Here is a 26,800-nt window from a genome sequence, read left to right on the forward strand (position 1 = left end):
CTGATCCTCTATGCCTGGGACTACAGGGGATGAGTTATGAGGAAAGATCAAAAGAGCTGAGCCTTTAAAGGAGATGAAAAGGAGACCTGACTAAAGTGTGCAAAATTCTGAAGGGAATTAGTGCAGTGGGCCGAGATGATGGCTTTAAAATGAGTTCATGAAGAACACGGGACACAGTTGGAAACTTGAGGGTGAAGTTCACACGAACATTAGGAAGGTTTTCTTCACACAGAGAACCACAGACACCTGGAGTAAGTGACCCCATCGTGTGGTGGGCAGCAGGACTTTAAGGACCTTCAAAACTCAAGTTTGGAGGACTTAAGTGGGTCGGACTGGCGACGTTTGGTGGGCCGAATGGCCCGTGTTCTAGCACCTTGAAGGGCTTCGCTCGATATTCAGTCGTCATTAGGTGAGGACTTTCAAGGTGAGCCAGTCAAGCAAAGGGCCAATGAATGAATGAATCCATCAGTAGTCATCTTAAATGAAGCCTCTCCCTGTGACAATCAGCAAAACACTCTGAGGAATACTCGGGCCAAAAAATGATATTTTTATTTTTTTTGTGTGTAGTTTGTAGTGATGGTTGGGGGGGGGGGGGAATTGCATCTCAGGTTTTCATACAGAATGCAGACAGTGAAAAGATTCGGACAGAACCAAAGTCTAAGGTGACCAATGCTGGACAACAGACATTGGAATAAGTGACCAAGTAGTGCGGTAGACAGGAGGACTTTAGGGACCCTCAAAACTCGACTTGATGTTGTTTTAGAAGAATGAAGTGGACAGGACTGGCGAGCTTTGGTGGGCTAAATGGTCCGTTCTCGTTCCGACTGTTCTAATGTTCCAAACATCTTCTGTTTAAGAATGATGGAGTCACGGTGCGGGGAGTTTTCAATCCTGCAGAAGTTTGTTTTTTGAGTACGTTTCCCCAGATCTGGCCATCCATGTGTCTCTTACTGAGGAGATGCTTCTGTTTGGCCACCCTGTCAAATCAGTGGAAAGTTGCAGTGATGGATGACCTTCTGGAAGTTTCTCCCATCTCCCCACAGGTTCTCTGGAGTGACCATCAGGTTTTTGATCACCTCTCTTAACAAGGACCTTCTACTAATATTGCTTAGTTTGGCCAGGCAGCCAGCTTTAGTAAGCTTCCCCAGATCTGTCCCTCCATGTTTCTCTTACTGAGGAGAGGCTTCTGTTTGGCCACCCTGTCAAATCGGTGGAAAGTTGCAGTGATGGATGACATTCTGGAAGTTTCTCCCATCTGGAGCTCAGGCAGAGTGACCATTGGTTTGTTGGTCACCACTCTTAACAAGACCCTTCTTCCCACAAACACTCCATTTGGCCAGGTAGCCAGCTCTAGGAAGATTTAAGAATGATGGAGGGCACGGTGCTGGGAGTTTTCAGTCCTCCAGAAGTTTGTTTTTGGAGTAAGCTTGCTGAGATCTGGCCCTCCATGTGTCTCTTACTGAGGAGATGCTTCTGTTTGGCCACCCTGTCAAATCAGTGGAAAGTTGCAGTGATGGATGACCTTCTGGAAGTTTCTCCCATCTCCCCACAGGTTCTCTGGAGTGACCATCAGGTTTTTGATCACCTCTCTCAACAAGGACCTTCTACTAATATTGCTTAGTTTGGCCGGGCAGCCAACTTTAGTAAGCTTCCCCAGATCTGGCCGTCCATGTTTCTCTTACTGAGGAGAGGCTTCTGTTTGGCCACCCTGCCAAATTGGTGGAAAGTTGCAGTGATGAATGACCTTCTGGGAGTTTCTTTCACCTCACCACAGGTTCTCTGGAGCTCAGGCAGAGTGACCATTGGTTTGGTGGTCACCTCTCTTAACAAGACCCTTGTCCCCCAATGGCTCATTTTGTCTGGGTGGCCAACTCGACAAAGAATCCCATTTGGTCCAACCATCTTCCATTTTTTTTTAGAATTCTGGAGGCCGTGGTGTGGTCAAGAAGCCTCACTAGACGTGCGCCTCGACTCGCTCCCGTCTCTAAGCTCTGAAGGTAATTCCTTCGACCGCCTGGCTTGGTTGGAACCCTGCGGGACCCTCTGTTGACAGGTGGATGTCTTTCTTTTCTAATCGGTCTGATCAATTGAAATGAATCCCAAATAAGGTGTAGAAAGATCTCATCAGTGATCAATCGAGTGAGAAGCCCCTGAGCCAAAATATCGAGTGGCAAAGCAAAGGATCTGAACATTTGTGTCAGGGTGTCACTTCAGTTTTTAATTTTTAATAAATTTGCACCGATTTCTGAAATGCTGTTTTTGCTTCGTCGTTAAGAGATTTGGAGTGTTGCTTGATGGGGGGGGGGGTGAATTTCGATGATTTTAACAGAAGGCTGTGATAGAACAAACTGTGAAAGACGTGAAGGGTTCTGATGACTGTGTGCAAGGCGCTATATTCACACCTGGAGTGTGCGCTTGATTCGCTTTTTCCTCCGATGAGACGAGCGTCCAGCAGGTCAGTGCCAACTCGCTCAGCCTGACAATTGTGACATCAACAGCGAAGCGAGTTGCAGAAATAAGCAAGCCATCTGTGCTCTGTTTTTGCCAACTGCCAGACCCTCTCATGATGCTATAACTGGCGACGGCTGCATCCTCTGCCTCCTTTGTTAGTCAAACTCGACTCTCGTAAAGGCGTCTCATTTACCAGCTACCTCGGGAGCCATCTTTACCCACCCGGGGTCCTCAAACGTGGACGCATGGAGAAATCGGCTTGGTTGCGCTGGCATTGCCAGTTGTGTGCTGGACTGGCAGAATGGGACCAGCTTGTATTCTTGCTTTGTTTAGACGCTGACTGCTACGGGTGCTTTCTGAGAAAGGCGCTCTATAAATTTAAGATGGTCTGATGGTAACTGATGAGCCTGCAGGGCGGGTTGCTTCCTCAAACCTTTGGCTGACATTTCCAAACTGGTTTAAGTGGTGCATCCTGAGGATATGGAAGATCTTGATACGAAACGTGGCAATAACAGGTTTTAAGGGGTCGGTGGCAGAGTGCCCCTTGGGCTTTGAGGGTGTGTGTGGCTGTGGCACTGTGCCAGCCACAGGGTGTTCTGTGTGAAGGTGAGCTGAGTTGATTGTCTGTTAGTGTGCTGGCAAAGTCAGGTCAGGTGTTCCACATTGGCACTAAGCAGGTCAAGCCAGCAGCCGTACCACCAGAGGTCATCCACGTGAAGCTCCAATAGAATTTGGACTTTTCATATTAGGCTTTTTAATTTTCCTGCCAGTTTTTTTCCTTTTTAAAATATCCTTCATTAGGTTGTATTGTAGGTTGTATGCACCATCTGTTGGAATAAAAAAAATGTAATAACAGCAGCCATACCACACGCACTTTAGAACCGGTCATCCACCTGAAGATGAGCATGGGAGCACTTGGATGGGAGACCACCTAGGAAAAGCTTGGATTGCTGCTGGAAGAGGGGGTGCTTACCCTATGGTCTGTGTGTGGATCCCAAGTGATAGGGACACTGCTATTGTGCTAAAATAATTGGCTCCGTCCTTCCTTGTAGTCATTAAAGATCCCTGGGCATCCTTCATAATGTCTAGGGTGTTTCCTGATGTCCTGGCTAAATTGCTCATCACATCCTGGACATTCTGCTCACTAATCATCCCCTGTCTTTTATTAGCTTTGTCACTCCTTCACCACCTAAAACTAATGTGTGGTGAGCTTACTGGCACAAAATGGCTGCCATCACATCCCATTGCTGGTGGTTGAAGTGGCTCCCCCTTCTCTGTCTAAAGTGTTTCAAGTGTCTTGAAAAGTGCTGTATAAATGCAATGTCTTCTTCTTCTTTTTCTTCATAGTTGGGGTTCTGCACCTACACAAGGATATAGAGAGCCTAAGTAGGAAAGAACAGGAAAAGAAAGGGAGAGAAGAGGAAAGAGGCTTGAGGTTTAATTGAAAACAAATCTATCCATCTTAATAAAAGGAAAAGGCATTTGTGTCTCTATCTGGTTGCTATGTCTCTGTCAGGCCAACAGATGTCACATCACAAAAATTTGTAGTAATGAAATGCATTGAATTTGTCATTCCAACAGATGGCACATCTGACATTTATAGCAATCAAATTCTTTGCATGTGTCATTCCAACAGATGGCGCTTCACAAACATGTCGTAATGAAATGCATTGCATTTGTCATTCCAACACATGGTGCATCACAAACGTGTAGTGATGAAATGCATTGCATTTATCATTCTAACAGGTGGCGCATGACAAGCATTTATAGCAATAAAATGCATTGAATTTATAATTTCAATACATGGCACATCACAAACATGTAGTAATGAAATGCATTGCATCTGCCATTCCAACAGGTGGTGTATGACAAACACTTGTAGTAATGAATTGCATTGAATTTGTCATTCCAACATATGGTACATCATTCACGTGTAGTGATGAAATGCATTGCATTTATAATTTCAACAGCTGGCACATCACACGCATTTGTAGTAATGAAATGCATTGAATTTGTCATTCCAACAGATGGCACATCTGACATTTATAGCAATAAAATTCTTTGCATGTGTCATTCCAACAGATGGCGCTTCACAAACATGTCGTAATGAAATGCATTGCATGTGTCAATCCAACACATGGTGCATCACAAACGTGTAGTGATAAAATGCATTGCATTTGTCATTCTAACAGGTTGCACATGACAAGCATTTATAGTAATAAAATGCATTGAATTTGTCATTCCAACAGATGGCACATCACAAATATTTGTAGTAATAAAAGGCATTGCATTTATAATTTCAACAGCTGGCACATCACACACATTTGCAGTAATGAAATGCATTGAATTTGTCATTCCAACAGATGGCACATCTGACATTTATAGCAATAAAATTCTTTGCATTTGTCATTCCAACAGATGGCGCTTCACAAACATGTCGTAATGAAATGCATTGCATTTGTCATTCCAACACATGGTGCATCACAAACGTGTAATGATAAAATGCATTGCATTTGTCATTCTAACAGGTGGTGCATGACAAGCATTTATAGTAATAAAATGCATTGAATTTATAATTTCAATACATGGCACATCACAAACGTGTAGTAATGAAATGCATTGCATCTGTCATTCCAACAGGTGGTGCATGACAAACCCTTGTAGTAATAAATTGGATTGAATTTGTCATTCCAACACATGGTACATCATAAACAATACAATGCAATACAACTTATTTTTGTATAGCCCAAAATCACACAAGAAGTGCCGCAATGGGCTTTAACAGGCCTTGCCTCTTGACAGCCCCCCAGCCTTGACTCTTTAAAAAGACAAGGAAACCCCCCCCCCCCCAAAAAAAATGTGTAGTAACGAATTGCATTGAATTTGTCATTCCAACACATGGTACATCATAAACGTGTAGTGATGAAATGGATTGCATTTGTCCATTCCAGCAGGTGGTGCATAACAAGCATTTGTAGTAATAAAAAGAATAACACCACACAGTTCTACCGCCAATGTCCAGAAGGACTGCACAGTCTTCTGAGGACCACCTCTTCTATGAAGAACATCAAATTCTGCAACGAAGCAGTGGCATAAGACTGTCTTATTCTATTTTTTTGAAATCTCCACTCCTCTTAAAGCTTATTTTTGATCATACCAGGGCACATGGATGGCTGATTCTTCATGAAAAGTAGCCATGTGGCGCTGTGCTGCCAGTGCACTGGGATCATTCTAATATATCAGGTGGCAGTACTCCTAATATTCTTACAAAGTTCTTTCGGGCACTTGTACCTACCTCGATTACCCAAAGCTCATGACCATCGGTGAGGGTGTGGACTGGTAATTCGAGAGCTTTGCCTTTTGACTCGACTGCCCCTTCTCCACTATGGATTGGTAAATTGACCGCACGACTGCATTCATCCCCCCCGCTCCATCTATCAATCTCGCACTCCCCTTTTCCTCTCACTTGTGAATAAGACCCCGTGGTGTGTAAACTCCTCCGCTTTTGAGGCAGTGACTCGACTCCCCCACTTGGAGAGGACGGTCCTCCTCGTTTCCTACAGATGACCACAGCCTCAGATTTTGAGGTGCTGATCCTCATCCCTGCTGCTTAACACTCGGCCTCAAACCGCCGGAATGTGTGCAGGAGTTCACAGCTCTATGAAGCCAACAATCCCATGTCATCCGTATTTAAAAAATTAATAAATAAATAAATAAATTCTAAGGTCACCGAACTGAACACACTTCCTTCATCGGCTACGTCTTGATGTCCTGTCCATGAAAATCACAAACCGGATGGGAGCCTTGATGGAGCCCAACACTAACGGAGATGGTGTGGATGTTTTTTCCGGAGTAGGCGGACGCGGCTTTCACTGCGGTTGTGCAGGGACCGACTAGCCCTGTGATGGGTGCTATGTAAAATAATGGAGTGGCTCTCTTTTTGTTGTAAAAGGCGCTATAAAACATTCTGGTTGAATACATGAGTGCTTAACGTGAAGGGTGTTGTTTTATGGAGTCGGTCAATCACTTTTATACATGACCCCCCTGCTGCTGTCTGTGCTTGACTGACCGTTTAACTGCTGGGCACTTGGAGTGACTGAATGACCTCGTGAAACATCATTTGGTGGGACTTGCTGTGACAGACTCCATATTCAAAGGTTATGATGGTATCTGTAAAGCCACCGGTGATGGGACATCTCCATTTAATTTTTTTTTTTGTCCCCTTTGTTTAAATGATGAGCCGAGTTCCCCTGTGACGTGTCTTGTGCTCACTACAGGACACGCTGTATTGGATGGCACAGGCTCTGAAAGGCACTCAATAGATGAACATGCGAGTGACTTGCTCCAGAAGGTATTTGGTGACGACACGAAGCCAGCAGTGTGACCTGCCACCAGGGACCGTGAGCTATAAAGCAACAGGCCACAACATCACTTGTCATCGTTGTCTCGTCACTGTCAGCTTTTGAGGCTCATTAATGTCACTTCTCCATTTATGGCTCATATTTGACAAATCTGCCCCCTTAACCCTATGAGATGTAAGGTTGACTTTTCTCAAGACCGCCTAAATCCTATTCAGGGTGATGGCCACGGGGTCTCGCTTAAAACACTTTATGTGGGTTCGAGTGTTAAAAACGGGGAAATGCGTATGCAAAAATTAAAAAAAAAAAAAAAAATCTGATTTATAAAACCTGGTGTCCACAATTTAACCCTTTTATATACCACAGTCGTCTTGTAAATGGGCATACGTAAAGATGCCCGGTTGCCACCCTGAAACAGCCATATGCTAATGAACCTCATACATATGCAATCATGATGCTGCAGAGATCCCTCCTGCTGCCTCAAGACATTTGAGGAGTCCCACAGGATTGGGGAAGGGCGTAAGGTGCCAGCGTCTGAGCGGGTAGCCACTATCACCTGGCAGATGTAATGGCGTGATTGCGGTGAATAGTGCGAGCCGTGTGAAAAACGGACGCTTCAGAAAGTTAACTGACCAACAAGCCAGCAGCATAGTCGGCAGGACATCTGCTGAAGCTTCTTCATTTTAAAATAAATGAACCACATGTTGACTCAGGACACCGAGCCATGACATTTGCCAGTCTCATTTTGGTATCACAGGTGACTTTTAGGGGTTAAAGAAATGTCATTAACGGTTAACAAAAGCAGCGCCGTTCTCATTAGCTGCCCTTATTGCAGTATGCCAATTGCCACAATTATGTTAAGGAAACCCAATGGCTTCTGGGAGACATTTGGGACATCCAAGGGGTTACTTGGGAATTGGAGTCTGGAAGTGCAGCCCTGTTGGGAGCCTTGGGTATCGATAGAGGGCGCTGTTGGGCGAGGTCCTTCAGGTGCTTCCTCAAAGCCATGGCTTGACATCCGAAGTATTCCCGGGTCTGACTTAGAAGGAATTCCTGCCAATTTGGGGTCCTATGCAGAATCCCACATCCCCACCACCACCCATCCCTGAATAAAACACATTAGTATTTATTATCAAATCTTTCAATTGAACAGTAAATGTATACATAAATACAAAGGAAGCACACATCACAAACTTAACTGTAACTTTAAACCTCAAATACTTTGTAAAAAATAATTAAAACATGAAAGTGAATGTTTAGGGGCTTCTTCTGTCCCTTTTGTTACACATCACAATGATGTACACGTCAACTTGTTCTGAAGGCAAAGTCCTCTATGAGGTCCTCCACATGGCAGTTTCTGTGCAGGTCAGAGTAGACACTGAGTACCGCCAAGCTGCTTGGATGTCGTGGTTCCATGTGGGACCTCCAGTGTGCCAAGACTGGAAAAAGTTGTTCGGAAGTTGGAAAAAACTGCCAACTGGGAGGGTTGGTGCAACTCACAGATTTGGACTTCAGTGGTAATTAATGGCAATGATACACCAATGGATTGGTCCCTTTTATAAATGAAGGCCTAATTAATAATAGTAATGATGATGATGATGATGGTCCAGGGTATCACTGTGCTGTTATTCTTTATTACTTGTGTGAAAAGGAGACACAGCAAAGTCAAAGATTTGGGGCACCACCTTGGTGACCCCTGTAGGAGGAGAACGGGCATCCTGGCTGGGACGGCGGATGATTCGTTACCAGGGTGGGAGGCCAGTGTGGTGAAGCAAGCTGATTGGCCAGCGGGACAAGGAAACAAATTTCTACCTGGCCAGTATGGTGTAATGGACAGACTGATAAAAGCCACGGATTGGGAGCTGTTCCATACCCCATACGCTAGGTGGCAGTGGTCCTCATACGGTAGCCTAGTTGGGACACCTGCAGGGGTGCTTGGGAGTTGGAGTCCTGACATGCAGCCCTTTTGGGATCCCTGGGTATGGATTAAGAGAAGGGTGCTGTCGTGGGAGGACTTCCCTACTTTTTGTATGACCCAGAAGTGCTTCCTCAAAGACACTGCATGACACCGGAAGAATCTGAAAGGAGTCTGCTGTCTTGTGACTCTGACTCCATGGTGTTAAGGTAGAGAGGTGGAAAAATTATTTTTGGTATAATTTTTGGATTGTGGCTGATTGTGGAGAGGAGATTGTGAAGAAGTGCTTTGGGAGAATAAAACTCCATTATTTTATTCTAACAACGTGTGATGTATTAGTATGTCTTGGCTCAGTGGCGCCCCCTTGTGGTCACACCCCATATAATTTAAAGGAATGGACAAAACTGCACCACGTGATAATTTGTGGAGATCCAGATGTGAATTAAGGAAAAGAACGGAGAACAAGAGGGCCAGTTCCCGGGTTATATAGTCACTCGGCAGAAAGGGGTGGGTCCATGTGGGCGGAACATGGAAGTGACATCAGCGGTGGAGTGGCCGTCAGTCTTCCGTTGTGCAGAGGGAGGAAGGCATTGGATCACAGCGCCAATACCTGGTGCGGAGGGTAATTACCATCCCCAGAGCCCTTAAGCAGTCTCTCACGCGCATGTGTGTGACATTTGATACAGCCAACAGTATCACTTGTGACATGTGACAGAACAACAATTTTAACACTACTACTACTACTGAAAATGCTTAATAAATTCGGTTAATGCAGTAAATACAAAATGAAGTCAAATTTTTAGACATTTAAATAATCAAAAGGTGAATGTGCCGCCTCCGCTTATGAAATTTCTAAACTTCATTTTGTCCTTCCAGTGACAGCAGATAGCAATACGGCGTGAACTAAATCAGTGATGTTAGCTGCCAATAGGATGAACCAACTGTTGGAGTTCACCTGAGCTGATTGACTCTTTTGCTTGCCTGCTGCTTTCCCACAATTTGGCTCATAACTAGTAAGCAATAAGCCTGAGAGTGTTGGTGACATTTACAAACGTGTCCAACACTTCATATGTGGACTGACATTGGCAGCCCTTCACAATGTGGGGTCCTAAGGTCTCTATGGCTGTAATTAATAATCCACAGCCAAGTGTCAGATGGCTACTCGGGTACAATCTCTTGACAGTTAACACGTAGCTGATGTTCCCCTGGCTGTAAAGTGAAGAGAAGCCACAGGACACCCAACTCTTGTGGAGCGTCGGCACAGAAGGCCTGACATACCGGAGCTGAGCGAGAGCCTCACGGAGCTCCTGGCTGAGACGTCATCTGTGATTGGACTAAAGAATTCCTGGGCGTGGCCTCGTCTTCAGGTATCGGAGCCTCACAACTCTCTGGCTGTAAATTCTCTGCTCTTTAGATGCTAAATAGTCTTTCCCAATATTAACAAACTATATACAATGTATAAAATAAAATCAGAAAACTTCATTTTTGGATGTTTTCCAGTGACTAATGAAAAAGAAGAATGTGAGCTCTTCCATCTGGCTATATATTTCCAAAATGTCTAATTTTAAAATAACATTTGACTTTGATTGGAAAAGGCTGCCTGGGACATATTCAAGTTTGGATGCCGTCACGACGGCTCCCCTCGCAGCCAGTTACCGGAGGTGGTGGAGTGGAAGCGCAGCGAGTTGGACTGTTTGTGTCGCATGCGAGTCCAGATCAGCTGCTCTCGGCTGGCAGTTTATGTTCGAGAAGCCCCCTTAATGATGCCAAGTGACTCCCAACCCTTTCAGCCTTATAAAACTTGGACATTTGCAGAAGGTGGCATCTCATTCTGGACTTGGGCCAGCCGCTGGACGGAGGTCTACCCCAAAGACAGACCACTTGGCCGAGCTTCTTTGAATTCGACTGTTTGTTTGATTTAACCCAACGTTATTGAAAAGGGGCGGCTGGCTTGGCACCCCAACATTTATCAGTTTGGATTTGTGTTATCCCTCACCTGACCCCAATATACATAAATGGATATATTTATGAAAGAAAATTGGAAACAAGTCCCTTTTAGCTGCAGGGTGCAACTCTGCAGTTTGTACAGCAGACCAGGGTACCTCCCTGGAGTGGACATTGTCACCGTGACACGGAGCCACTGAGCAGCTGGCACGTAGAGACAAGTGGACTCCTATGATGACCTTTGACAATTTTCTGATATATTTATCATATCTATGTGTGTGTGTGTGGGTGGGGGGGGCTTCACTACGTATACATTTACTTTGGTTTGGAGTTGTACTTTGCCATCAGGCTCTGTATATTTAGCAATGATGCATAATGTGGCATCTCTTTACCAGAGTTGCGTGTTGTCATCGTGCCCGCCATGATATGTGAAGTTGGTTTTTATTTTCTCAGTTGTCATGTTGTAATGGTTATGGTGGAAAGCGGGGCACGGCGTGTTTGAACCGAGTTTGCACGGCCTGCCTGAGCTCTAATTATAATGGCACCTGACTGTTTAAACTTGTCACCCATGTGGACTGTTTATATACATCATGGCACCCAGACTGATCAGAGCTGTTTATGTGCAGGCCTGTCTCTGGCGTACAGAGCCTGTCCAGAGCACTGCTAGAGCCATACGGTCCCAGTAAAGTGTACTGTCCCAATCCCACTCTGTTCCCATCCCTGTTCAGATGCTGCTGCTGCTTCACAAAAGACCACAGTAAAGCAAATTCAATTACTTCAATTCAATTCAATTAAAGTTATTGTCTGTTATACCTGCAATTTTATTACTCTTTAATATTGTTATTATCAGTATGCTGCTGCTGGAGTATGGGAATTATTAATAAAGTATCTTCTATCTATCATAGTGCCTTTCATCCATCCATCTATCTATCTATCTATCTATCTATCTATCTATCTATCTATCTATCTATCTATCTATCTATCTATCTATCTATCTATCTATCTATCTATCATATAGCACCTTTCATCTATCTATCTCTATCATATAGCACCTTTCATCTATCTTATCTATCTATCTCTCTATCATATAGCACCATTCATCTATCTATATCTATCATATAGCACCTTTCATCTATCTATCATATAGCGCCTTTCATCTATCTATATCTATCATATAGCACCTTTCATCTATCTATAGCTAACATATAGCGCCTTTCATCTATCTATCATATAGGGCCTTTCATCTATCTATCTATCTATCTATCTATCTATCTATCTATCTATCTATCTATCTATCTATCTATCTATCTATCATATAGCACCTTTCATCTATCTATCTATCTATCTCTCTATCATATAGCATCTTTCATCTATCTATATCTATCATATAGCGCCTTTCATCTATCTATCATATAGCGCCTTTCATCTATCTATTATATAGCACCTTTCATCTATATATCTATCATGTAGTGCCTTTCATCTATCTATCATATAGCACCTTTCATCTATCTATCTATCTCTCTATCATATAGCACCTTTCATCTATCTATATCTATCATATAGCGCCTTTCATCTATCTATCATATAGCGCCTTTGATCTATCTATTATATAGCACCTTTCATCTATCTATCTATCATGTACTGCCTTTCATCTATCTATCATATAGCACCTTTCATCTATCTATCTATCTATCTCTCTATCATATAGCACCTTTCATCTATCTATATCTATCATATAGCACCTTTCATCTATCTATCATATAGCGCCTTTCATCTATCTATATCTATCATATAGCACCTTTCATCTATCTATATCTATCATATAGCGCCTTTCATCTATCTATCATATAGGGCCTTTCATCTATCTATCTATCTATCTATCTATCTATCTATCTATCTATCTATCTATCTATCTATCTATCTATCTATCTATCTATCTATAATATAGCGCCTTTCATCTATCTATCTATCATGTAGTGCCTTTCATCTATCTATCATATAGCACCTTTCATCTATCTATCTATCTCTCTATCATATAGCACCTTTCATCTATCTATATCTATCATATAGCGCCTTTCATCTATCTATCATATAGCGCCTTTCATCTATCTATCTATCTATCATGTAGTGCCTTTCATCTATCTATCATATAGCACCTTTCATCTATCTATCTATCTCTCTATCATATAGCGCCTTTCATCTATCTATATCTATCATATATCACCTTTCATCTATCTATCTATCTCTCTATCATATTGCACCTTTCATCTATCTATATCTATCATATAGCACCTTTCATCTATCTATATCTATCATATAGCGCCTTTCATCTATCTATATCTATCATATAGCACCTTTCATCTATCTATAGCTATCATATAGTGCCTTTCATCTCTCTGTCATATAGCACCTTTCATCTATCTATAGGGCATGAGGTGCATACTCATTCTTGGATTCACACCAGACTCACTTAGAATGTTTGTTTGTTGCCAAAAAGCTCCATTTTAGTCTCATCTGACCAAAGCATGTGGTCCCACTTGAAGCCCCAGTCCTGCTTAGCAAACTCCAGACGTTTATGTTTGTGATTGTAGGGGAGAAAAGGCTTTTTCCTTGCATGTCTCCCAAACAGCTTGTTGGCATGGAGATAGCGTCTCATGGTTGTCATGGAGACTTTGTGACCCCCCAAGATACCACTCTTTTTGGTGCAGTTCTGTAACGATGAGCTTTGGAGAATTTTTGACTTCTCTTACCATCCTCCTCCTCCTCCTCACTGTGTGTGGTGGTCCTCGTCCAGCCTTGTTTGTCACTGTTCCCGTTGTTTTACACTTCTTTATTATTCCTCTGACTGTAGATGCAGGCAGCTTTAGGCGAGGAGCCATTACCTGACTTATGAAGGTGGACACACATCTGCCTTACTTGAATGGCATGTTCTCTTGTCTTTCCCATGTTGAGTAAAAGGACTCTGTGTCACGTCATATTTATACTCCAGGGACACAGGAAGTCATTCATTGCTAATTAAAAGTTCCAATTTACTGCTGATCAACTTTAAAAACTCAACTAGAAATTACAAAAATGCGTCAATTACATTCATTTTATTGGAATTGTTAGGGTTGCCAATAATTGTGCAACACATGATTTTTCATGTAAAACAAAATGTATTTGTTAATGTGGGATTTTTTTTCCAATGAATAAATGTACTTCAATTACAGGTTGGATTTTTCTCTTGTTTGTGCTGCGAGCCTATATTTTGTGGGGAGAAAAAGAATTTATTAGAAGCCTAAGAACACATCTTAACCAGGGGTGCCAATAATTGTGGAGGGCGCTGTACCTTCTCCCAATTTTGTTTACAACTAGCGGCATGTCACAGGAGCACCTCGTGAGCGCCGTGGAGGTATGCAGACTCTGCACATTATCTCTTCATGACTAGTTGGGCTACCACTGATCTTAGATATTTGAACTTCTCGACTCAACAGCTCCCCCTGCAGGCTGACTTAAGAATTACACTTCAGATGTTCCGTTGTCTTCTCGTTTATCTTTAACCCTCTGTCATCCAAAGCCCTTCTCCATTCTTCCAACTTCTTCCCCACTTCTTCTTTCTGGTGCTCCACAATACTGGTGTTGGTCTTTCTCTCCCATGAATCTATAACCAGATCAAAGAGGTCGGGGACTTCAAGAAGACCCCTGGTGCAGACCTTCTCTAAGTGGGGTCTTGTCTGTCACCCCCGACCCAAGTCCTCACTCCCTCATGCATATCCTGGACAATCTTCTCACACACTCCTCTGGTCCTCCTTTTCTTTCTCAAGCACCTCCAGACCTCTGGATGTGACCCTCTGTCATTAGCCTTCTCCAAATCATCAAACGTCATTCTCGTTTTTCTGTGTTCTTCTCTATCCGATGCCTCCATGCAAATAGACTGCTTCAGTTGTTCCTCCCTTTGCAGACTCTCTACCATTATTTCCCTGTCCTGCCGTATATATAAGTGATTCATTCGCGTCCACAAGGAGAGTCGGTGGAGATGCTGTGCTGGTGACCTCACAGTTTAAGGACCACCAAAGAGACACATTGCTGTCTGTCTGAAGCATCTGCTTTAAAACCAACTCTGGTTTGAGAGGTGCAGCAGCGTTCACACCAGTGCCGGGTTAGGAGCACTAAGGGGGTCCAAGCGATTTAGAGAGAAGGGTGTCACACACGTGCGATTGGGAGACGAAGGGCCTAAATGATAGTAATTCCATGCCAGACCAGGGGATGTGGGTACTGTCTCTCTCGATCTCTTGCACACCATCCACAGGAAATCCCACAGGGTACCTGCACCAACGATGATGTCACTTCCAGTCCCGATGACGTCACTTTCATTTTTTTTTTCTGGCATTAATGACGACGTCACTTCTGGTCCCGAAGACGTCACTCCCGCTTCCCACGCCAACGATGACGTCACTTCCGGCTTCGGTCCTGATGACGTCACTTCCGCGGGTTTTCTGGCGCCAATGATGATGTCATCAAAGATGTCATCATGTCCGGTCCCGATGACGTCACTTCCGGTTCTGGCCCCGATGACGTAATTTCCTGTACTTGCCTTTAAAGCCGCCATCTTGCCTCCATAGAGTCAGTGCTATTCTGGGGTCAAATCTGTGAACATCCCTGTTCATTTCATAGAATATACGGGTGGCTGCCCCAAATCATCATGATGTCTTTGATATCTTTGTGACAAGGGACAGTTCTGCTTTGTGTCACTAAACCATTCCTTTAATTTTTTTTTCTACCTCCTCAGCTGAAGAAGTTGAAAGACTGGCTGCGATGCGCTCCGAGTCGTTGGTTCCTGGCACCCACACTCCTCCCATCCGAAGAAGAAGCAAATTTGCAACCCTAGGCAGGCTCTTCAAACCCTGGAAATGGAGAAAGAAGAAGAGCGAGAAGTTCAAACAGACGTCCGCAGGTAAGCGATGCCACTCTGCGGGTAGGGCGCTGCATGCCACTGTGCACGGCTGTTTGGTTGTCCACGGCAGACTTTGCCTGGTGCAAGGGGTGGGCAGCAAAACTTTGGGTGGCACCAACTGAAAAAGTGGGACTGACGAGTTGTGAGTTTTGAGGGTTAAAGTGTAAATATAAATTTTTTTTTTATATATACTCATTGTGGTGTTTATTAATGCCCAGCAAAGCTTTCATGGAAGCTTTATAGAAGCAGGAAGATTACCAATTTAATGTTGGCATGACACTGGCATTGGAGCCACGGCACTGTCCAGTGTCCTCAAGTAGAGGAATCACACAACCCAGACATTTGAAAAATCGGGACTCCGGCAGTGCCGTCCTGTTTGACGTCAACAAAATGAAAACGATCACGGGACAGCGTGATTTCGTCATTGAGCCTCTGATGGAAAGAAAACGAGCATCGATAGGCAAGAGTTCGCCGTCCTTGGCGCATGTCTTTGTCCAAAAAGGGCGTTCCTTCTTGTGATTATTTCATTTTACAGGTTTGTTTTACGTTTAGTACGTATTTAGTGTTTCTCGTTATCTGCCCTGCCTCCTGTATGTGGAGCCTAAGGAGGCAGGGTCATCAAACTAGGCAGTTAAAGGGACTGGCCGGCCCTGGCAGTGCTTGATCTGGAGATGAACAACTTGGGCATTGTGGTGATGGTGATTGATTAGATATTCTTATTTATTTTTCTTTTGTTATTGACCCTTTTTTATTGTTGCTCTGGTATTATTGCTTTAGAGTTTTCTTACTTCAGTTCTGAGGCGTGTTGTTTAAATTGTACTCCTTTAAAAATTGTTTCACTGTTACCAGCTCCATTTTGTATTTACTGGTCTCCTGCCATTTTGTACTTTAGTAGTATAACAATGTCGGGGAGGCGTGAGTGTGTTGGTTTGGACATGTGCAGAGGAGAGATGCTGGGTATATTGGGAGAAGGGTGCTAAGGGTAGAGCTGCCAGGGAAGAGGAGAAGAGGAAGGCCTAAGAGAAGGTTTATGGATGTGGTGAGAGAGGACATGACGGTGATGGGGGTGACAGAGCAAGATGACGAGGATAGGAAGAGATGGAAGAAGATGATCCGCTGTGGCGACCCCTAACGGGAGCAGCCGAAAGAAGAAGAATTGTTACTATGGCAACAGGCGGGAAGTCGCGTTGTGACATTACCAAGATGAACTGTGTAAAGGTCAGTCAATAACGCTCCCCAGTATCCGATAAATCTTTCAATTAATGATTTCAATTTTCTTAAAGGTTTTCGGAATTAAAAGAACTTGGAGTTTTCAGTCTTGTTTCTGATGAACGGTTACTTTTAATGAATTTTGGCTCATTATCTTCAGGTCCTCGTTATTCCTGCACCCTTTGCTCCTTGCAGATTAGTGGTTTCTGTGCTAAGCCTAACCCTAATTTGTTTGATTTTTGGATTTCCTGGCTCTTTGACCCCTTCGGTTTCACTTGGGCACCAACACAAAATGGTGACAAAAGCAGCAACACCGGACCAGGACCTTCAGTAGACCACCAAGTTAGATGGGCCCTTGGCCCAGGGAGCTGCTATAATTCATTTATCAGATGGCCTGAATGCCCTGACGATCATCTCATCATCTTGGTTTCTCACAGTGATAGACCATTTAACATTACCCAGGGTGCACCTTGTGGAGGTGGTCTATCATTGCACCCCACTGAGCGACACACCATCCAGCACATAGCCTTTGAATGCCCCATGTGATTATGGCAACGAGAGTGATGTCGATGATGATGATGATGTTGTCGGTCCTGCTGCAGAACTAATCGAGTCGCTGAGATACCTGGGTGTGCAGCTTCAAGTGGATTAGAGTCCATTGCGTTATACTCTCTTTATTGTATGTATGCAGTTGATATTCTATACCATACCATCTTCGAAACCCACTTAATGCTGAGTGGGGACTCAGGGAAGCTGAAGTCTATTCTGGCAAGCATTGGGCACAAAGGCACCAGTCCAGCGGTGGTGGGCTGATTTAGTGTCGTCAGTCCACCTAACCTGCAAGTCTTTGGACTGTGAGAGGACACCCATGCAGAGAAGGGCCAAATATACGAACTCCACCCAGGGTGGTCCTGAGGTGTGAACCCCAATTTTGATCAGTATGTACTGTGGCCTGCAGGGGGCGCACAGCTCCCCTAAACGGACACAGACAGATGCAGAGCACAAGTTCAGCACAACACGTTTTTTTATTTTGGTTCTAGGAAACGCTTCCCTCATTTCCCACCTTCTCAGCACAGTTATAAGTACAATAAATGGCACACAGCAATGTCTTTTCTTCTTTTTCCTCTTCCTCCTCCTTCTCCTCTTCCTCTCTCATCTCCATTTCTCCTCCTGCAAGCTTTGTCCTCCACCTCCTGACTTTGGCTCCTTTTATGCTGCACCCAGGAGCACTTCCAGGTGAGGTGACCTCGCGGTGACCAGTGTAGTGGGGCTCGGCAGCACCCACAAAACCCAGCAGGGCTGTGCCAAACTCCAACTCCTATAGAGCCCTGTGGAAATCCGAGCCACCACTGCAACCCACAGGGGCTGCCATCTATCGCTCCAGAGGAGATGATGCCCCGAGCCCACTCTCTCCCCAGGGCCTTCCATTATGGAGGCATCCCAGTGGGGTAAGGGAGGTGCCCATTCTGCATAGTACGTGGCAATAGTACTACAACTAAACCAGCTGTGCCAACCTGTATGTGAATTTCCATCCATCCATTTTCCAACCTGCTGAATTCAAACACAGGGCCACGGGGGTCTGCTGGAGCCAATCCCAGCCAACACAGGGCGTAAGGCAGGAACCAATCCCAGGCAGGGTGCCAGCCCACCACAGGGCACACACACACCCACACCAAGCACACACTAGAGACAATTTAGGATCGCCAATGCACCTAACCTGCATGTCTTTGGACTGTGGGAGGAAGCCCACGCAGACACGAGGAGAACATGCAAACTTCATGCAGGGAGGACCTGGGAAGTGAACCCAGACTAGTCTCCTAACTGCAAGGCAGCAGTGCTACCACTGCGCCACCGTGCCGCCCATTACTTGAATCTCCATGCTTTTAAATGAATCACCCCAGGCAGCCTGCCCCCTAACTCAACAGGCAGGGCTCAAGGCCGCCTTAGGCCCAAAAATCGGGTAAGGACTTTTAACAGCTTTAAAAATAATATTAAATATCCTAGATATACAAAAATGCCCTTAAAGGGAGAGGAAAACCGTGAACCCGTCTGGCGTGAAGCACAAAAACAAGTGTTCTTTCAGTTACAAGAATGCATTAAGTAAGCACAAATGGAACCAAACGTGTTTTAAAAAGACAATCCAATGAGGCCAAATCCACAATCCAATGGTAAAATCCAACAACCAGTAAGAAGAATTCACAATAAACAAAATAATCCAATTATACTCACCATAGAAAGGCGTCCGCTCCTCTAACTTCAATGGCTCACGACTGGAACCGTCTGCTTGACCATAACATAAACGCTAAGGGCAGAGCCAGAGTTGTGATGTCATGGTGGCGCCACCTCTTGGCACTTCACCCACCCATGATGAGCCGGTGTAGGCCCTCAAGCCTCCAGTTCAGTAGGGGTCAGGTTGCCTAGGATGAGGCACAAACCTCTGTGTGGCCTTTTGGAGGTCTGGCGCCTTTATTTAGTTCTTCACGATGGCAGAATCCACAACAGCCATAAATGCACCTTCAACTTTTGAGTTTTATTGAGCTAAAATCCTTCTTCATCCTTTTTTTAATAAAATGTGCTTATTGACATAAGAATTTCAGCCAACAATGTTTTTCAAGGAGGACAAGCTGGCGCCTGGCACTGTAGCAGCTGAGCAGAGTACTGTGCCATCTCTGTTGGCATTGCTTCTATGCTGCTTGACAGACAGCAGTTTTACTCTTGAGATGAGTCACACCATGCGGAGCACAGCGATGCTAGAAAATAAAAAATAAAAAATTAATCTGCATTCTGAATCGGCTCCATGGTGAAGAATCGCGAACTGCCGCCTGCCACAGATCTTCATCAGTGAGCAATCGTAAGGGAAAACTCAGACAACTGACCTCAGGAGTCAGGATTAGATGATGCAAGCTTTATATAGCGCCTTTCAAATTCAACACAATCCCTGTCGTCAGTTTTGTTAACTGTGATGCCTTTCTTAATGAATGTGATTTTTAATGAGCTTTACTTGGTGATGAAGGTTATTTTATATAGTGCCTTTCAGATTCAGTACAATTTCAGTCTTGCACCTTTCTATGATCTTAAAGAGTGTCATCAGTGACAATACAGTATTCTGCATGTTATTTGATAGATCTTTGGACTTCTATCCCTAAGGCTGCAGCTTCAAATCCTGCTACTGACTGTGCTGTGTGACCCTGAGCAAGTCACTTCACCTGTCTGTCCTGCAACTGGGAAAAAAATGTTAAATGTTGTAAGTCACCTTGGATAAAAGTGTCAGCCAAATAAGTAAATGTATAGCATTGTTTCAGAGTACACACAAACACACACACACTATACAATGCTATGCAATGACAATAAAGATCTATCTATCTATCTATCTATCTATCTATCTATCTATCTATCTATCTATCTATCTATCTATCTATCTATCTATCTATCTATCTATCTATCTATCTATCTATCTATCTATCTATCATTTCATGTTATATAGCGCCTTTCAGTAGTAACTGCCACTTGCTTCCTGTTTTCAAATGTGACACATTCTTAACGTGTTTATGGCCAATGCAATGATCTTCATCATTTTGCACTATCATCCTACATTTGTGAAAGCCTGTGTGATTTTTCTCCTCTGCCCAGGTGGTGGTCTGGCGGTGGTCCGACTATGAGTACAGTTCTTTTTATCCCAGAATGTTTGTTTGTCATATTTCATGTGTACTGCATTGGGCTTTGCTACTGGTAGGGATCCACTGGTGATTCATTTAAATTTATAAATCCATGTTGTACCCACTGCCCGTACCCTGGGGAGGGCGCTATATGAGAATAACATGAATCAAATCTTTTCCATAGTGGAGCTCTTTATTTATTTTTTGTAGTTTTTTTTTTTTTTTTTTTGTGCCTTTCCCTTAGGTTTAGCTCCCAGATGTTGTCAATTCACTAATCTTGTTTTCTGTGAAGGAGAAAGCAAGTTGGCCGTGCTTGTGTAAGCAGCGGCACCCCGGCTACAGACATCATTACAAGAAAATGAAAAGGAGTGACAAGTCGTGTCACCGCAGCTCACTGGCTCTTGGATATTTTTTAATTCTTGCTGTACTGTAGTTACTCCTTTGTCGACTATTCAGTCTGCAGTTACAGTGATGGTGCATAAAACAGATGGCTACTAAAATTTGAGCACCCGCATCCCATTCCACCACCAGCCAGACTGAGCATTTCTATAGCATTAGAGTTTGTAGGATGTGGGCATCCGAGTTTTAGTGACCTCTCTGGTCAATGAGGGCGTGCTATTTGTTTCCTAATTTGCATAAACCACTACCCTGAAAGGTTTAAAATCTTGAAAACGACCCCCATCGCCCCCCCCCCCCCCCCCCCCCCCCCCCCCCCCGCCCCCCCCCCCCCCCCCCCCCCCCCCCCCCCCCCCCCCCCCCCCCCCCCCCGAAATAACAGTAAGTGGTGCAGTGCAGCCACAGCCCATGGTGTTCCCTGATGATTCTGACATTCTAACATTTTTATTTTTTATTATTGTAGTTATTTTTTTAAAATTAAAGCAATCTGGATGAGAACAGGCCATTCAGTCCGCCCCAAAGCCCACCATTCCTGTCCACTTAACTCAGTGCAACATCAAGTCGAGCTTTGAAGGTCCTTAAAGTCCTACTGTCCACCATGCAACTTGGTCACTTATTCCACGTGTTTGTGGTGTTCAGTGTGCAGAAAAACTTCCAACGTTTGTGAGAAATTTACCCTTCACAAGTTTATAACTGTCTTCTTGAGAGTGCCCTTGATGAGATAATTTTATATTTACAGTCTCAATCCACTGCACTAATTCCCTTCATAATTTTAAACACTTCAATCAGGTCACCTCTTAATCTTCTTTTGCTTAAACTGTAAAGGCTCAACTCTTTTAATCTTCATAACTCACCCCCTGTAGCCCTAGAATCAGCCTAGTCGCTCTTGTCTGGACCTTCTCTTGTGCTGTTATGTCCTTTTTGTAGCCTGGAGACCCAAACTGCACACAGGACTCCAGATGAGGCCTCACCAGTGTGTTATAAAGCCTGAGCAGAACCTCCTGTGCCTTGTACTCCACGCATCAAGGCGCTATATAACCTGACCTACTGTGAGCCTTCTTAATGGCTATAGATATGATCAACTATTAGTGAGTTCTATCTATCTATCTAATCCTGCCTACTATACCAAATTCTATCTATCTATCTATCTATCTATCTATCTATCTATCTATCTATCTATCTATCTATCTATCTATCTATCTATCTATCTATCTATCTATCTATCTATCTATCTATCTATCTATCGTGCCTTTCATCTATCTATCATATAGCGCCTTTCATCTATCTATCTATCTATCATATAGCGCCTTTCATCTATCTATCTATCATATAGGGCCTTTCATCTATCTATCTATCTATCTATCTATCTATCTATCTATCTATCTATCTATCTATCTATCTATCTATCTATCTATCTATCTATCCATAGTGCCTTTCATCTATCTATCATATAGCGCCTTTCATCTATCTATCTATCTATCATATAGCGCCTTTCATCTATCTATCTATCTATCATATAGGGCCTTTCATCTATCTATCTATCTATCTATCTATCTATCTATCTATCTATCTATCTATCTATCTATCTATCTATCTATCTATCTATCTATCTATCTATCTATCTATCTATCGCACAACAGTACCATCTGCTGGCTTGTAGGGGGCAATGTCTCACCTGCCTTTAATGCAGCGATGCCACTACAGGTGACTTGACTGATGGTGACACCTTCCACTCACAGTGTATACCAGACGATTCCCTTGAAATTCAGATTCTCCACACACGTGTGCCAGTGTATTTTAGCGCCACATCAGTGCCCAAGTATAACAGCGTTGGCATCTTGAGACTACCAAGTCTAGTATGACTTTCACATACGCTTCCTTTGCTCCAGCAATTTAAAACAAAATGAAAGCAGCTGGTACTTCTATTGCAGTTAGGGTTAGTGTTCACTTAGGGTTAGTGTTCACTGGCAAGGCACTATATGAATGGGCTTCTCTCAAAATGCCAAGGTGAATTTGTCATTTGACCCTGATTCAGGAAGTGGTCTTTTGGACTGGGTGGCTGTGGGCGAGTGGACTTGATGAACTGAATGGATCTCTGAGATGGGTGAATGAAGGTGTCTGCCCACCCAGTTTGGGTCATTCAGGAGGTGGACCTTCTGAGTGGGTGAGGGTGTGGACTTCACAGATCGAGTGTTCTCTGATTTGGTGAATGAAGGTTTAGTCCCCTCTAATTGCGTGAATGAAAATGTCAGCCCGTAGAGACTGTGGATTCATCTGATTGAGAAGTGGGGCCTTCTGACTCGATGGCTCAGGGTGTGGACTTCATGGATTGAGTGACTTCAAAAGTGGGTCACTGATTAGGTGACTTTAGGGTGACAAAGCCAGTGGGTCCTTCTGATTGGGTGGTTGAGGTGATGAACGTTGTGTCTTGTCAGTTGATTATGTGATTGAAGCTGTGGATCCTTCCGATTGGTTGATTGAGGGAAGCGGCCCACTGAACAAGCATTGATTTGACCCAACTGATTGGATAATTAAGGATGTTGGGCTTCTCTGTTGAGCTGACTGTAGGAATGGAACCATCTGATTGGATGAAGGGGCTCTAGGTAGCCCAATAAGAGGGACCCACTCCCTCAATCACCTCGTCTGAGGGTGCACTTTTTATCCCAATTGCCAAATTATCAAATCCACCCCTTAATTAGAACCTAAACATTGGTGACTGAGGGCATGTGCCCTGTCCTGGCGTAGTGCCCTCTACTGAGCTCATTTCTGCTTTGCCCCTTTTGCTGCACTAATTAGTTCCACAGCCAAAAGTGGATAAACAGAGTCAGGTGGGAGCATCAAAAGGAGGGGCACCGTAAACCCACCAAAAGAGAAATTCCCAAAGACGCCTGAGGAATCTGCATGTGGCATCCAGCTGATGGCTGTGGAGGAGGAGGAGGAGGAGTGATGGGCAGCAGCTGGCGTGCGCCACGTTTTGAATTATTGACCCGTGTGTTTGCAGCTGACACAGCTTTAATTAAAACCTTGAAAACCCCCTGATCAGCTTGTGGTGGGCCGGGGCAGCCTCTCGGCTCCTAAATCTTCATTATACAGGCCCCTCCTCGAGCTCCATGACTCCATAGCTGAGCGTGGCATGCTGCTGATGGGCTCATCCCTCACATAGTCCGACTAACTCACGCACTCCCCCTGATATCTGGGAAGCTGCCTCCTCCACCGAGGAAGACTCATTTGCTGATGCCTTCTCTTTTTTTTTTTTTATGATCCAATTTTAGACGGGCGCACTTTAATGAGTGCCATTCAGATGTGCCTGTCAAAGGAAAAGCTCAAATAAGCAAAGAGGAGGGAGACGGGACAGGATGAGAGTGGGCTACAATGGCCAATCATGAGAGAAAACGGCAAAGTCCAAACAGCCCAGAGCCCCCTCAGGTGGGTCCAAATGCTGCCATGTCCCACTCTGTCTTACTAATGAAAAATAACGGGTCAGCCCTTCTGATTGGATGAATGTAAAATGTGGGCTCTTCTGATTGGTTAATTAGAAGTTAGTGAATCTAAGTTTATGGAGCTCAAACCGACTAGAAACTTGAGGGTGTGGACCTCACAGCTTCTGTAACATCAAAAGTGGGCGTCCGATTTAGTGAATTTAGGTTTGGTGGGTTACCATTGGGCGAATGAAGGTGTGTGCCCATCCAACTGGGAAACTGAGGCTCTGGGTGACTGAGATAGTGGACCTTTCTGACTGGGTGATGGAAGGTGTGACTTCATGGATTGAGGAATTTCAGAAGTGGGTCTCTGATTGGCTGACTCCAAGTGTGGACTGAATGAAGCTGTGAGTGTCCACCTGTTTGGATGACACGTCTCTCATTGGGGTACTGGACCTTCTGATTTGGTGATTTGATTGTGTGATTGGGGCTGTTGATCCATCTGATTGTGTAATTGGACCTTCTGACTGGGTGGATTGAAGGTGTGGACTTCATGTATGGAATGATTTTACATTGGGGTTTCTGAATTTGCTGCTTCAAGGTGTGGACTGAGGTGTGAGAGCTCATCTATTTGGGTTATAACACTTTGATGGAGGTCGTGGACCTTCTGATTTGGTGATTTGATTGTGCGATTGGGGCTGATTGGATAAACAGCCCATCTGATTGGGTGTGGCCTCCTCTGTTTGGGCGGTTGTAGGTATGGGCTCCTGTGATTGGGTCATTTTGAGATGGGATTGTTAATTAGGTGATCATGAAGAGATTTGCCCCATCTGATCTTTTGATATGAGGTAGTGGACCTTCTGACTTGCTGGTTAAGGATGTGGTCCTCACAGATTCAGTGATTTCAGAGGTGGATGTCCGATTTGGTATATGGAGGTTTGGTGCCCAGCAATTGGGTAACTGGACCTTCTGACTGGGCGTGTTGAAGGTGTGGACTTCATGTATTGAGTGATTTCGGATTGGGGTTTCTGAATTTGCTTCTTCAAGGTGTGGTCTGAGGTGTGAGAGCTCATCTATTTGGGTGATAACACTTTGATAGAGGTAGTGGACCTTCTGATTTGGTGATTTGATTGTGTAATCGGGGCTGTTGATCCATCTGATTGGGTAAACAGGCGCTGGTTCAGCCCACCTGATTGGGTGTGGCCTCCTCTGTTTGGGCAGTTGGGCCCCTGTGATTGGGTCATTTTGAGATGGGATTGCTAATTAGGTGATCTTGAAGAGATTTGCCCCATCTGACCTTCTGACTTGGTGGTTAAGGATGTGGTCCTCACAGATTCAATGGTTTCAAAGGTGGATGTCCAATTTAGATGTATGGAGGTTTGGTGCCCAGCAATTGGGTAAATGAAGGTGTGCAGATCCATCTGATTGGGTAAACAGGAATTGGTTCAGCCCACCTGATTGGGTGTGGCCTCCTCTGTTTGGGCGGCTATAGGTATGAGCTGCTGTGATTGGGTGAATAGGTCTGAGTGATTGGGTCATTTTGAGATGGGATTGTTAATTAGGTGATCATGAAGAGATTTGCCCCATCTGATCTTTTGATATGAGGTAGTGGACCTTCTGACTTGCTGGTTAAGGACGTGGTCCTCACAGATTCAGCGATTTCAGAGGTGGATGTCCGATTTGATATATGGAGGTTTGGTACCCAGCAATTGGGTAACTGGACCTTCTGACTTGGCGAGTTGAAGGTGTGGACTTCATGTATTGAGTGATTTCGGATTGGGGTTTCTGAATTTGCTTCTTCAAGGTGTGGTCTGAGGTGTGAGAGCTCATCTATTTGGATGATAACACTTTGATAGAGGTAGTGGACCTTCTGATTTGGTGATTTGATTGTGTAATTGGGGCTGTTGATCCATCTGATTGGGTAAACAGGCGCTGGTTCAGCCCACCTGATTGGGTGTGGCCTCCTCTGTTTGGGCAGTTGGGCCCCTGTGATTGGGTCACTTTGAGATGGGATTGCTAATTAGGTGAACATGAAGAGATTTGCCCCATGTTGATCTCATCTGATTGGGTAAGCAGACCCTCTGATTGGACGGGTGGAAGGCGTGGACTTCATGTATTGAGTGTTTTCATTTTGGGGTTTCCCAAATTATCTGTAACAAGGTGTGGGCTGAGGTGTGAGTGCTCATCTATTTGGGCGTCGGCACTAGTGGCTTCTTCTAATTGGTTATTTGAAAAGGGGGGGGGGGGGGGGCAACTGATTAAGTGAACAGGAGTCGATTCAGCCAGTCTGATTGGATGTGGGCTCCTTTGTTTGGGTGACTGTAGGCTTGGGTGATTGGGTGAATGGGCTCTAGAAATGTAATAATTAATATTGCAGTGTGAACCCACCCTCTGAGTTTAGGGTTATATAAATTTAAATTGAATACAAAATTGAATTTGATATAGCGCCTTGCATAGTGACCACTGTCCTAAGGCACTTTTCAGGTACAGGGAAAAGTGGCACACGTGTTGTCACACAG

General features: G+C 44.3%; 1 protein-coding gene across 7 annotated transcripts in view; it reads left to right on the plus strand.

The window, feature by feature from the left end:
- Positions 1–26,800, plus strand: part of LOC114644571 (phosphatase and actin regulator 1-like) — a 269,029-nt gene that overhangs the window by 129,466 nt on the left and 112,763 nt on the right. For all 7 annotated transcript variants that reach the window (XM_051928987.1, XM_051928983.1, XM_051928986.1 and 4 more), the window contains one exon: positions 15,437–15,601. In XM_051928987.1, coding sequence (XP_051784947.1) covers positions 15,437–15,601 — 165 coding nt within the window. The remainder of the gene's footprint in view (positions 1–15,436; positions 15,602–26,800) is intronic.

Source organism: Erpetoichthys calabaricus, chromosome 6, assembly GCF_900747795.2.
Source record: "Erpetoichthys calabaricus chromosome 6, fErpCal1.3, whole genome shotgun sequence".
NCBI lineage: Eukaryota > Metazoa > Chordata > Cladistia > Polypteriformes > Polypteridae > Erpetoichthys > Erpetoichthys calabaricus.